The sequence below is a fragment of the Carlito syrichta genome, unplaced genomic scaffold (genome assembly GCF_000164805.1).
Source record: "Carlito syrichta isolate Samal-C Ts95f unplaced genomic scaffold, Tarsius_syrichta-2.0.1 Scaffold314146, whole genome shotgun sequence".
Classification (NCBI taxonomy): Eukaryota; Metazoa; Chordata; class Mammalia; order Primates; family Tarsiidae; genus Carlito; species Carlito syrichta.
The window spans coordinates 104004-118807 of NW_007258242.1; the positions used below are offsets into that span (position 1 = coordinate 104004).

The 14804-nt window shown below is 41.9% G+C and overlaps 1 protein-coding gene across 2 annotated transcripts in view; it reads left to right on the top strand.

Moving 5' to 3' along the window:
- Nucleotides 1-14804, top strand: part of IFT81 (intraflagellar transport 81) — a 115883-nt gene that overhangs the window by 68390 nt on the left and 32689 nt on the right. For both annotated transcript variants that reach the window (XM_008071169.1, XM_021719110.1), the window contains 2 exons: nt 8137-8265; nt 10177-10266. In XM_008071169.1, the coding sequence (XP_008069360.1) occupies nt 8137-8265; nt 10177-10266 (219 nt within the window). The remainder of the gene's footprint in view (nt 1-8136; nt 8266-10176; nt 10267-14804) is intronic.

A 14804-nucleotide genomic window follows, 5' to 3' on the forward strand; every position in this document is an offset into this window, starting at 1 on the left:
CTCCTCTTGTCTAGATGTCTTACTTGGTAGGATGACCCAGATTCTCATCCGTGAAAAATGTGAGACCCTAGTAACCATGCCCTTGTCAGGCTGTGGTTGCTATACAATTAAAACTGGGCATAGGAGTACCAAGATATGCTGCCCTCATGGATCATCTGAGTGCCAAATATATTTCTTTATGCTCTCATTAGATAGCAGCATCTATATAGCGTTATGATGTCCTGCTAATATGACTCTTTTCTTTGCCTGCTGGTCCTTTGGCATGAAGCATCCAAGAGACCAGATGATAGTTAGAACGCTATGTTTAGACGACCTCTTAATGTGCCTTCTGATGATGGGTGCTTGCCCACTCTGGGAACCAGAACATCCATACCCACATAACCTAAAGTTGTCTGGACGAGAAATATAACTCCCTTAGTGGATTAGTGGGGGTCATGGTAAGTGGGACACATACTTTCATCTCATGGTTCTAAGACCCATGCTTTTTATTGGGAGCACAGCACCATACAATGGGTAGTGGTTTATGGTTTATGCCCCAACATAAAGGATAAAACTCAAGCCAGATATGGTGACTCACACCTGTAATCCCAGCACTTTGAGAGGCCTAGGTGAGAGGATGACTTGAGGCCAGGAATGCAAGACCAGACTGGGCAACATGGTAAGACATTGTCTCTACAAAAATAAAAAAATTAACTGCACCTGTGGCACATGCCTGTAGTCCCGGCTACTCCAGAGGCTGAGGTGGAAGGATCACCTGAACCCTGGAAGTTGAGGCTGTGGTAGCCATGATCATGCCACTGCATTCCAACCTGGGTAGCAGAGTGAGACTCAGACTCAAAAAAAGAATGAAACTCATTTTTACAGGTCATCAGTTCTAAGCTGGGACCTTAGCTGTACCCTCAAGATGCTCTTCCACTGTTCTAGTAGGCGATCTGCTTTCCATATGGTGTGATGTGTGGTAAAATGACTGAATTTTACAGTCATGTGCCCATCACCTACCTCCTTTCCTGTAAAGTGGCTCCTTTGAACTGAGGTGATATCGTGGGATTCCACATCTGTAGACCAGACACTCTGAGCCCTTGGATAGTGGTGCTGACTGAAGTACAATGGGTGAGAAAGGCAAACCCATACCCAGAATATGGGTCAGGCTCAGGACGAAGCCCTTCCAGGGCAGTAAGGGTTTGATGTTATTAAATTGTCCCAAAGTAGGGAGTTTGATTCTATACCTAGAATTTAGATCTTTCTTACTAGCAGTCAGACATTTGACATTAGTAATAACTAGATGACCACTGGTGAGAGAGAACCCATACATAGCCTCCATCTGCTGGCTGAATCATCCTTTCTACTTGGTTGTTCAATGCCTCTTCTGTGGTGGATATTCACTGATGCTACTCCCATGGGTCCATCCACATGCCTCTTTCCCTAGACCTCCTTGTCCTTGCTATCTTGCTTCTTCCAGGTTCTTGGCCAGAAAGCTAAGCCATTTGCCACTGCTCAGAGGGTACAGGATAATCCGGTAGCTCAAAGTTCTCAAGCAGATCTATCTAGATACTCCCATCGCCGACTCAACACTTCTCTTCCTTCCCTTTCATGTCCCTGACTTTGGCATGGGATATTTGCCTAGATTAAGAAGTCATCTTTCTCTGAAGTTTTGCCAGTCTTATAATTAAGTCCTGTGCCTGGTTTTCAGCTACCTCTGCCCTTCAGCCATGGGAAATGAGGATTTATTAAAAACCTGTAAGGAGGTCCTCTGGCCTTATCACTTTGCTTTAAATACTGATTAACAGATTCAAGACTGTCATTTTATCTCTTTAACCATCAATGGAGCTTAGTGACAGCCACCCCAATTCCATAGTCCTTATAGTTACTATTTCTCATCAAATACCAGTGACATTCACCAGCTAACGCGTCTTTGTATCAGTTCAGATCCTCCAAGAAGCAAACACCAAGATAGGATTAGATGTACAGTTAGATTTATTGGAGGAAACAATTGTAAAGGGTAGGAGAAGGGAGCAGGAGAAGGCAAGGGTGAGGCTCTGATGAGGGTCTGACAACTCTGCAGGGAAAGGGAGAAGAAAGGAAGATTGGATAAAAAGATCTTCAGACCAGGCTCAGTGGCTCAGCCTGTAATCCCAGCACTTTGGGACGCTGAGGCAAGTGGATTGCCTGAGTCTGCGGGTTCAAGACAAGCCTGGGCAACTTGGTGAGACCTCATCTCTACGATAAAAATAAAAAAATTATCCGGGCGTGATAGCATGTGCCTGTAGTTCCGGCTACTTGGAAGGCTGGGGCGGAAGGAATGCTGGAGCCCAGCAGGTCGACGCTGGGGTGGCTGTGAGTGTGCCACTGCAAACTGATGACAGAGTAAAACTCCAACTCAAAAAAAAAAGAGAGCCTCGGACTAACTAGCCAGGCATGGGGGAGAGAGAAAGAGAGGGGGAGGGATGGAGGGAGGGAAGAAGGGAGGTAGGTAAAGAGCCTCAGGCTGCAATACAGCTCTGAAAAGTTTTTGGTTAGATTAATGAGTTTCTGAGTCAGCCACCTATTTAGAGGAGTCCTTTGTCAGGCAAAAATGGGCCAACACTAGTACTACTGCTCTGCTCAATCATTGGCTGGGAGAAACTCAGGGAAAGCATGGCCTTGGTGCAAACATCATGATAACCCCACAGGGGTAGCAATTGTGGCTGTCAATCAACTCTTGAAGGCAATAGGCTCTCTTGAAGGCAATCTGAGTAGTACATTTTTATGGTCTGTCTAATGAGGTAGTCTTCAATATTTCATTTAGTGCAGGTCTGCTGATAATAAATCCTCCCAATTTTAGTTTTTAGTAAGGCATCTCTATCCCACTTTCATTTTGAAGCGTATTTTATTTTATTTTATTTTATTTTTGAGTTGGAGTCTCAGTCTGTCACCCAGGCCGGAGTGCAGTAGCACACTCATGGCCACTGCAGTCTCGACCTGCTGGGCTCAGGCGATCCTCCTGCCTAACCTTCCAAGTAGCTGAACACACAGGCATGCACCACCATGCCTGGCTAATTTTTTTATTTATTATCGAGACGAGGTCTCGCCGTGTTGCCCAGGCTGGTCTCAAACCCCTGAACTCAGGTAATCCTCTCGCCTCCGCCTCCCAAGGTGCTGGGATTAAGGCATGCACCACCATACCCAGCCTATTGATGTACATTTTCACTGAATATAGAATTTTTGGTTAGCAGCTATTTTCTTTTAACACGTTAAATATTTCATTCCATTGTTTTCTGGATCCATTATATTTTATTGTTTTTTAAGCTAGTGCATTATTCTCTGGTTGCTCTTATGATTTTCTCGCTATATTTTTCTTTTTTCTTTTTTTTTTGAGTTGGAGTCTCACTCTGTCACCCAGACTGGAGTGCAGTGGCCGCTCCCGGCCACCGCAGCCTCGATCTGCTGGGCTCTGGCGATCCTTCCACCTCAGCCTTCCGAGTAGCCGGAATTACAGGCATGCGCTACCACGCCCAGCTGATTTGTTTTTATTTATTTATTGTAGAGATGAGGTCTCGCTGCCCAGGTGTGTCTCGAACCCGCAGGCTCAGGCAATCCACTCATCTCAGCCTCCCAAAGGCACGGGATTACAGGCTGAGCCACCAAGCCTGGCTTGTATTTTTCACTGTATATTTTTCAGTAGTTTAATTATGATTTTTCAAGATGTGATTTTCTTTTTTATCTGCTTGAGATCTGTAAAGCTTCTTGAATATGTGTCTTGATGTTGTGTGGTCAGTTTTTTCAGTTTCTCAGCCAGTGTTTCTTCAATTATTACTACTATCTCATTCTATTTTACTTTGACTCAATTACATGTATGTTAGACTTTTTCACCATTTTTCATATGTTTCTTATAGGTTTTGTGTTTTTCTTTTTCTTTTTTTTTTTTAAGTTGGAGTCTCGCTCTGTTGCCCAGGCTGGAGGGCAATGACACGCTCATGGCCACTGTAGCCTCAACCTGCTTGGCTCAGACAATCCTTCCACTTCAAACTTCTAAGTAGCTGGAACCACAGATGTGCACCACCATGCCCAGCTAATTTTTTTTCTTTTTTTTATTGTAGAGATGAAATCTCATCTTGTTGCCCAGGCTGGTCTCAAACCCCTGGGCTCAGGCAATCCTCTCACCTCTGCCTCCCAAAGTGCTGGGATTATAGACATGAGCCACCATGCCCAACAAGGATTTTGTGGGTTTTTTTTTTTTTCATTTTCTATTATGTTTTTCTAGCTATAATTCAATCTGAATTTTTTTCTGCTGTGCTTTCAGTTTATTAATTGTCTTTTTTGGGGTGAAGGGTGGTCTAGTCTGTTATTTAATTCATTTATTGAATTCTTAATATCAATTTACGTTTCTCAGTTTTAGAATTTCCATTTGATTCTATTTTAGAGTTCAGTTATTTGTAGCATTCTTCAACTTTTCATTTATTTTCTTGAATATATTAATCATAACTGTTTTAAAGATCCTGTCTAATTTACTTAATTTATTTCTCTTTTTTATTGTCTGTTTTTTTCTTGATTTTTAGTCACTTGGTCCTGTTACTTTGCTTGCCTAGTAAATTTTTATTGACTGTTGAGTATCAAATGTGATTAAACTTTAGAGGTTCTGAATATATTTGTCTTCCTTTAAAAGAGGATTTTTTTTCTGGAAGAACACCTTGTTTCAGTAGAGACTGGGTTTTGTTGAAGCTGTTGTTTCTCTAATTTTCTCTTACTCCTAAGATACAGCCCTTTTGCCTGTAGCAGAAACTTTATTCTAGAAAGTTGTCTTTATTGATAGAATTTGCACTTACTCCTAGGCTATAGCACTTACTCCTAAGAAGTAGGCCTTCTGAAGTTTCAGCAGGTAACCTTGGCATTTACCAAGACCTCTACACCTTGACAAGTCTTAAATTCCTACCCCTATCTCCCTAATACTGTGAGACCGCTGAAATCTTTGTTCAACTCTTTAGCAACCCATCTACTGATTCCCACTTGGTTTCTGAGAGTCTTACTCTGCTTATGTATAGCTTAGGATTTGATAATGCCTACAGAGGAAACTGCATACAGAATTATGTGTGCAGTTTCCTCATACTAATTCTTTGTAGTTCCCTCTATCCCTTTAGGTCCCAGTCCTATTGACAGCCCAAAATTTCAACTCCTCTTTCATTCTCTCTCTTCTTTGAGTCCTTCCTTTTTCTTTTTCTTTTTTTTTTCTTTTTTTGAATTGGAGTCTCACTCTGTCACCCAGACTGGAGTGCAGTGGCCATTCCCGGCCACCATAGCCTGGACCTGCCGGGCTCCGGCGATCCTTCCACCTCAGCCTTCCGAGTAACGGGAACTACAGGCGCGCGCTACCATGCCTGGCTGATTTTTTTATTTATTGTAGAGATGAGGTCTCGCCGGCCCTGGCGGGTCTCGAACCTGCAGGCAATCCACTCACCTCAGCCTCCCAAAGGCGCGGTATTACAGGCTGAGCCACTGAGCCCAGCCCTTCCTTTTTCTTTTGATCTCTCTCCAATAAGGTTTTAACACCTACCATTCTACCATTCCATTTCTCTTATCAGATCACCAATACCTTCACATTGCCAAATCCTATAATCAATCTTCCTTGGCCTATTAGTAGCATTTAACATAGCTGCTCACTCCCTCTTCCTGTAGAATTTGTCTTCACTTTTCTTTTTTTTTTTTTTTTTTTTTTGAGTTGGAGTCTCACTGTGTCACCCAGACTGGAGTGCAATGGCTGCTCCCGGCCACTGCAGCCTTGACCTACTGGGCTCCGGCGATCCTTCCGCCTCAGCCTTCCGAGTAGCTGAAACTACAGGCGCGCGCTACCACGCCCGGCTGATTTTGATTTATTGTAGAGATGAGGTCTCGCCAAGTTGATCAGGCGGGTCTTGAACCCGCGGACTCAGGCTCACTTTTCTTCTAGGACACTATGCTCTCCTGGTTTTTCTCCCAAACTCACACTTCTGTTCCTACTCCGTTTCTGATTTCTTCTCATCTTCAAGGTCTAAATTTTGGGGTTCCCTAGGCATAGCCCCTGAATCTCTTCTGTACCCTCACTCCCTTGGTGATCTTACTCTGTTTCATGGTTTTAAAGACCCTCTAATTACCGGGCGTGGTAGCGCGCACCTGTAGTTCCAGCTACTTGGAAGGCTGAGGTGGAAGAATCACCAGAACCTAGCAGGTTAAGGCTGCGGTGGCAGGGAGCGGCCACTGCACTCCAGTGTGGGCGACAGAGTGAGACTCCAACTCAAACAACAACAACAACAACAAAGACCCTCTATATGGTGACAACTCACTAATTTATATCTCCAGCCTCCATGTCTCCTCCAAGTCCAGTCTTGTACATATATTATCTTGACCTCTCCATTTAGCTATCTAATAGAAATTTCAAGTTTTTAACATATTGAAAACGATGCTTCTGGTCATCACCACCTCCTCGAACTTGGTCTCCCCCAGTCTTCATCATGTCAGCAAATGGAAACTCCCTCTTCTTAGCGTCCCTCAGGTCAGAAACCTTGAACTTATTCTTTACCCCTCATTTTTCCTCATAAGCCTACATTTAATCTGTCACAATTCTTGTTGAATCTACCTTCCAAATACACCATTGCCAAAAAAATGTACACACATTTTTAGAGATATTATCTGTGTATTATTTTTTCAACGTTGAATTGAATTACAGTAGCAACGTGTAGTATAGTGTTCACTCAAAAGATGGCATTAATCTTTTGTTATTGGTGTTACAGTTTTAATAAGCTTTTTCCTTTCTTAAAATGTGTGTGCATTTTTTTGGCACCCTGTGTATACAGAACTATTTTTCATTGCCTTTATTACCACCACTCCAATTGAGATGACATCTCTTACTTGAAGTATTAGGATGTTCTAACTGACTTCCCTGCTCCTGCCCTTACCCCTCTATAGTCTGTTCTCAGGACAGATGTTAAAATTATCATTTAAAATTTATTCTACTCTGCACCCTCCAAAACCCTCCCATCTCATTTTATATAAAACAAAGCTCTTGTATTGACCTAAAAATAAGATCATGATGCAACTAAAACACTCTTGAGAGCAATAGATCTATGCTAAGACTATCCCAGCAAACCAGATGAATCCCATGTGATCCTTCCCTCATCCCCACCCATTCGCACTGCAGTTTTAGCCTCACTGGACTCCTGACTGTTTCTTGACCTGGCCACGGATGCTCTTAGCTTTTGTACCTGCTGATTCCCTCACCTCCTTGAGGGCTTTGCTTAGATGTCATCTTCTCAGGATCACCTCCTCTAACTGTCTTGTGATTTAAGATTCCAGCCCCATTCTCTCCTCATACTATGTGTATTTTATCTATGTATTTATTTATTTGCATACTACTTATTTACTCCCGCAAGACATAAGCTCTGTGAGAGAAAGGATTATTTTTCATGTTTTGTTCACTGCTATGTACCTGGTACCTAGAACTATGTTTGGCACATTTAAGTACATAATAAAAGCCGGGCTCGGTGGCTCAGCCTGTAATCCCGTGCCTTTGGGAGGCTGAGGTGAGTGGATTGCCTGAGCCCGTGGGTTCGAGACCCGCCTGGGCAGCAAGACCTCATCTCTACAATAAATAAAAAAAATCAGCCGGGCGTGGTAATGCATGCCTGTAATTCTGGCTACTTGGAAGACTGAGGCGGAAGGATCGCCGGAGCCCAGCAGGTCGAGGCTGTGGTGGCCGGGAGCGGCCACTGCACTCCAGTGTGGGCGACAGAGTGAGACTCCAACTCAAAAAAAAAAAAAATAAAGTACATAATAAATATTGGATGATTGAACAAATGCAAATACAACTGAGCACTTGAGAATTTATTCATTCACTAAATATTTGATTAGTGCATCCTGTGTTTTAGGTTCTGTGCTAAGTACATAGCATTATTATAATGTCCAAAATTAGAAATACTTCCTGTGTACCTTACGATACCATCGTTTTATAACATAAAAGCATGCAATTGAATGAAATAATGATTGAAGTCAATGAAGTTCGTCCTTAGGATTCTAAACTAATTTATTTTATTTATGACTTTTTTTAATGTATGGAATTTATATAGGTCTTAAGGGAACCAGCAAGATTTTCATGCCCATTTTTGTGGCCTTTTTATTTTTTACTTATAGCAAACTATTGAGGAGAAAAAGGGTATATCTGGATATAGTTATACCCAAGAAGAACTAGAAAGAGTATCTGCACTGAAGAGTGAAGTTGATGAAATGAAAGGACGAACACTGGATGACATGGCTGAAATGGTGATTATACTCTTATCTAAATTTTCTTGATTGTATAGCTAAAAGATGGGTGTTTTTGTGTTTGCTTTCTTTTCTTTTCTTTTTTTTTTTTTTTTTTTGAGTTGGAGTCTCACTCTGGAGTGCAGTGGCCGCTCCCGGCCACCATAGCCTCGACCTGCTGGGCTCCGGCGATCTTTCCGCCTCAGCCTTCCAAGTAGCCGGAATTACAGGCATGCGCTACCATGCCCAGCTGATTTTTTGATTTATTGTAGAGATGAGGTCTCGCCACCCAGGCGGGTCTCGAACCCGCAGGCTCAGGCAGTCCACTCACCTCAGCCTCCCAAAGGCGTGGGATTACAGGCTGAGCCACCGAGCCCAGCTGTTTGCTTTGTTTTCAGTGAAACATTTTTCAAATTCTCATTTCTTTTTTTTTTTTTTGAGTCGGGATCTTACTCTATGACCCACGCTGGAGTGCAGTGGCACACCTAAGGCTACCACAGCCTTGACCTGCTGGGCTCAGGCAATCCATCCACCTCAGCCTTCCAAGTAGCTGGGACTAACGGCATGCAACATCACACCCAGCTAATTTTTTTTTTACTTATTGTAGAGGCAAGGTCTCGCCATGTTGCCCAGGCTCGTCTCGAACCCCTGGGGCTCAGGCTATCTTCTCACCTGTCTCCTAGATTGCTGGGATTACAGGCAGGAGCCCTCGTGCCTGACTCAAATTCTCATTTCTGCACATTGTTTATATTCTTTCATCTGTGTTTATGAATCTCTTTGAATTTTTTCATTCTAGTATGGTTGTTCAATTTATAATAGTTTATGCATTTTGTGAGTTTTTAAGTATGTGAAAGTTATGGAACAGTAAATGAATATTTAAGAGAAAAAATTAATTTTCCCAAATACCCTAATGCCATATCACCCTAACTAATATAGTTAATTCATTTTTGGGGTGTGTGTGTGTATTTTGTTTTTTTTTTTTTTGGTCAGAGCATCACTCTGTTGCCTAGGCTGGAGTGCAGTGGCATGCTCACGGCCACCACACCCTTGACCTGCTGGGCTCAGGCGATCCTTCCACTTCAGCCTTCCAAGTAGCTGGAACTACAGGCATATGCCACCATGCCCAGCTAATATTTTGATTCATTGCAGAGTTGAGCTTGCCAAGTTGCCCAGGCTGGTCTTGAACCCCTGGGCTCAGGCAATCCTCTCGCCTTTGCCTCCCAAAGTGCTAGGATTGCAAGTATGAGCCCCACCGCGCCCAACCTTTTGTATGTTTTTAATAACTGTTCAACCAGAATGCACTTGTACCTTTTCACCAGGCATTAAAATATTGAAATCTTTCCTTACTTGTTGATAAATAATTGCTGTCCCAGACCCTCAGCATACTTTGCTCCAGCTGCCCTATCTACATTGGCCATTCCTCCAGAACTCTCTAGATCTCACCATAGTCTAACAGCTAATGAGGTTAACATTTATTACAGAAGAGGCCTGTAAGATCCTTTTCATCTCTCTGACTGGTATCCATTCTGATTGGTCATTATACCATTCGGATTACTAAGTATTTTGAGCATCACTCCATTCATTCATATTTATGCATATTTTATATAGTCTCCAAATTATATATATTGTGTGTAATACAACATGATTATAGTAGCATAAGGCAATTTTATAATTTATTTACTCAGTGTTAGATTGTAAATATTTTCCCATAATGGTTTATAGTCTTGATAGTTGACATTTTGAGTGTTTAAATGGTACAGTATGTATTGCTGGGAAATCAAGATTTACTAAATCACTTCCCCGTTGTTTAGCACTGAAGTAATTTATAGTTTTTACTCTTATATTTAACTTTGCAATACATATCTCTATGCATATAGTATTTTCTTCATTTGAATTTTTTTTTAGATGTCATGTTTTTTGCTTAAATGACAGGTAAAAAAACTGAATTCACTGGTATCTGAAAAGAAGTCAGCTCTAGCCCCAGTTATAAAAGAACTACGACAGTTGCGTCAGAAATGTCAAGTATGTAAACTTGATTTTGTGGTACTTTTAATATTCTATGTTGTTCAGATGTACTAGTTAGAATCCTGAATGTTTTACTTGGGTAATTATAGAAAACAAATTATTATCATATTGCTCTGATTCAGCAAAGGAGACTAACAACATGACCTACAAAGGTTTTTGTTTAACTTATGCTACTTATTGTGCTGTAAATTACTGGAGTTAGGGGAGAAGGAAAAAAAGCATTTTAAGCTGAAGTCCACAAGTACAGCCAGGTGAGATTTTTTCTTTAAATTGTATACATGTCAGAGCTATAAATATGAAGTCACATTCTTTTGTGGCCAGGTAAAAGCTCAGAGTCTGCCCATGAGTGGTGACAGGTTAACTTTAGATTAATGAACTTGCTTTGGAGGTGTGGTGTGGGGCAAACTCTGATAGCTTATGAGAAGTGATGAAATACCATTACTTGGAAGCTAATTCTAACCACTGCTTTAAAGATAAACTGTCAGAAGGTAAATGCCCTCCACAAATCCAGATCAGGTGGCCTCTACCATTCGACATAAGCAGTTTTTCTCTATTTTTAATACTTTTTTTTTCAGCTTGTCTATGTTTAATACTTGAAACTACAAAAGTTCATTATCACATTTTTAAAGAGGAAAAGTATTTACAAATACTTAACTAGGCTGGGCTCCATGGCTCACCCTGTAATCCCAGTACTTTGGGAGGCTGAGGCAAGTGGATTGCCTGAGCCCGTGGGTTCAAGACCAGTCTGGACAACTTGGCGAGACCTTGTCTCTACAATAAAATAAAAAATAGCCAGATGTGGTGGCACACACCTGTAGTTCCAGCTCCTTGGAAGACTGAAGCGAAAGGATCGCTGGATCCTAGCAGGTTGATGCTGGGGTGGCCATGAGTGTGTGTGCCACTGCACTCCAGCCTGGGCAAAGGAGTGAGACTCCAACTCAAAAAAAAAAAAAAAAATACTTAACTAAAAACTCTGACTCAAAAAAAAAAAATAGTTAACACTCTTACTTTAATGAGCAACCCTAAAATATTTACAAAATCTCATAGTGAGCTGTTAGTATATTTCCTTTCTGTTGTACTTACATGTTTTAAAAATTTGAACATAAACAACTTTGAAAATTAGAGCATCACAACTCAAGACATGTAACTTATATTTATCTAAATCTCTTACAATCATCTAGAATTAGAATAACATCTTTAAAAGTTTCATGTTTATTTTCTTAGGAGCAGTTCTATAAATTATATGTAATTAAGTGGAATAATTATATGTAATTGCTAACATGTGGGAAAAAACTAAAACACTCATATTTTAGAGGATAATATATGATAATTAGTAGTTTCACAAAAATTTTTCTTTTTAAAAAATATATATTTTTTTAATTTTTATTTTTTGAGTTGGAATCTACTCCATTGTCCAGGCTGGAGTGCAGTGGCACACTCACAGCCACTCCAGCGTTGACCTGCTAGGCTCCGGTGATCCTTCTGCCTCAGCCTTCCAAGTAGCCAGAACTACAGGCACATGCTACCACGTCTGGTTAATTTTTTTTTTTCTTTTTTTGAGTTAGCGTCTCACTCTGTCGCCCAGACTGGAGTGCAGTGGCCGCTCCCGGCCACCGCAGCCTTGACCTGCTGGGCTCCGGCGATCCTTCCACCTCAGCTTTCCGAGTAGCGGGAATTACAGGCGCGTGCTACCACGCCCGGCTAATTTTTTGATTTATTGTAGAGATGAGGTCTCGCCTGCCCAGGTGGGTCATGAACCCACGGGCTCAGGCAATCCACTCACCTTAGCCTCCCAAAGATGCGGGATTACAGGCTGAGCCATCGAGCCCAGCTATTTTTTTTTTTTTTTTTGGTAGATAGGAAGTCTCATCAAATTGCCTGGGCTGGTCTTGAGCCCGTGGGCTCAGGCATTCTACTCACCTCAACTTCCCAAAGTGCTGGGATTACAGGCTGAGCCACCGAGCCCACCAAATATTTCTTATTTATTGATTTTTTTTTTTTGAGTCAGAGTCTCACTCTGTTGTTCAGCCTAGAGTGCAATGACATGATCATTGCTCACCACTGCCTTGGCCTCCTGGGCTCAGGTGATCCTACTGCCTCAGCTTCTCGAGTAACTTGGACCATAGGTGCATGCCACTATGCCTGGCTCATTTTTTAAGTTTTTTGTGGAGACAAGGTCTTGCTATGTTGCCTAGGTTGGTCTTGAACTCCTGGGCTGAAGCAATTCTCCTGCCTCAGCCTCTCAAAGTGCTGGGATTACAGGTGTAAGGAACTGTGCCTGACTGATTATTTTTTCTTATAAAAGTAAATCCAGCTGGGAGGCAGAGGCAGGAGGGTTGCCTGAAGCCAGGGGTTCAAGACCAGCCTGGGCAACTTGGGAAGACCTCATCTCTACAGTAAATCAAGAAAAAATTAGCCAAGTGTGGTGGTGTATGCCTATGTTTCTAGCTAGTTGGAAGGCTGAGGTGGAAGGATTGCCTGAGCCCAGCAGGTTGGGGCTTTGGTGGCCATGAGCATGCCACTGCCACTGCACTGCAGCCTGGGCAACAGGGAGAGACCCTGACTCAAAAAAAGAAAAAAACATAAGCCAGAAAACATACACACACACACAGAGGGGTGGCGGGGAGAAGGGGTGGGACAGGGAGGGGAGGGGAGGGGAGGGAGAGAGCTAGAAGGAAAAAGATAAGAACTTTTTTACAGGCTTTAACATTAAAAGCCAGCTAGTCATGGTGGCTTATCTTGTAATCCCAGCACTTTGGGAGGCCAAGGCAACTGGATTACCTGAGCCCAGGAGTTCCAGACCAGACCAGGCAACTTGGCAAGACCTTGTCTCTATAATACATCAAAAAATTAGCCGGGCATGGTAGTGTACACCTATGGTTCAAGCTAGTTGGAAGGCTGAGGATTGCCTGAGCCCAGCAGGTGGAGGCTTCGGTAGCCATGAGCATGCCACTGCACTCCAGCTTGGGCGACAGACCCTGACTCCAGAAAAAAAAAGTAAAAAGAAAAAACTAGAAACACACGCGCGCGCGCGCGCACACACACACACACACACACACACACACACACACACGGGGTGGGAGAGAGGAGAAAGAGATGATGGGGGAGAGAGAGAAAGGAGAGGAGAGGAGGGAGATAGCTAGAGGGAAAAAGAGAAGGAAAAGAGGAGAACTTTTTTACAGGCTTTAAAATTGAAAGTCAGCCAGGCATGGTGGCTCACGCCTGTAATCCCAGCACTTTGGGAGGCCGAGGCAAAAGGATTGCTCAAGCCCAGGGATTGGAGACCCGCCCAGGCAACTTGGCAAGACCTTGTCTCTATAATAAATAAAAAAATTAGCCAGGCATGGTGGCGCATGCCTATGGTTCCAGCAACTTGGAAGATTGAGGCAGAAGGATCATCTGAGTCCAGCAGATCAAGGCTGTAGTGGCCGTGAGTGTATGCCACTGTACTCCAGCCTAGGTGACAGAGTGAGACTCCAACTCAGAAAACAATTGAATGAATAAATATAAAATTGAAAGCCGAGCATAAAATAATACCACTAAAACAAAATATGCCTGCATAGCAATTAATATAAATGGGCTAAACTTACCTATTAAAACAAGCCTTTCACATATCACATAACAAAACCAAATTCAAGATCTATTCAAGAGACACACCAGAAATAATTTTCATAAAGTAGAAAGTATAAGGTGAGCAAAAAATGTATAACAGATAAATGTAATCAAAAGGAAGCAGATATTTTGATCTTGGAATCTGTCAGGTTTGATTTCAGCACCCCCCCGCAAAGCCTTTGTTGTTTTAGCAAGTAAAGCAAAGGTGTGGAGAACAAATTTAAGGTAGCTATTAAATAATGATGTTAATTAATTCTCAGAAAATTTCTGGAAAATACATAGGGAGCTGTTAATAGTTATGTGCTGTGGGTGCTAAAAAAAAAAAAAAGAATTTCTATTATTTCCCTTAAACAATTCTATACAGCATGGATTTACTTCTTTTTTCTTTCTTTCTTTTTTTTAATTTCTTTTCTAGCCATTATAACTCTACAATTAATGGTTTATTTATTTAGATAGTACCTATTAATTCACACTGTGAGAAGTGAAGAAGTTAGTATATTTCTTCTTCTCCCTCTTTTCCTTCTCTTCTATTGCCTGGCTTTAGTTGACTGTATTGTCTTTCTTAGTGTTTGCCTTTACACTTTGAATATGGTTGTACTATGACTTGTTAGCTTTAAATAATATTCCTTGACATTTCCATACCCACCCCTAGTGATGAAAAAAAAATGAGGAAACCAGCTTATTTAATCTACCTTCCCCCTTCTGTTCCCTCTCTTTCCTGCAGGCTTTTTTGTATCATTTCTACCTTGTCGGGGTGCATAACATTTACATTCTGTCCTATTACTCTAGTTCCCACTTTTGTTTTCAGAGCTAGACCTGTAATCATTAGACCCAGTGCTCATTGCCAATCCATTGACTGCCCTTTGTCTTATTTCTCTCTCTCTTTTTTTTTTTTTGAGTTGGAGTCTCACTCTGTCACCCAG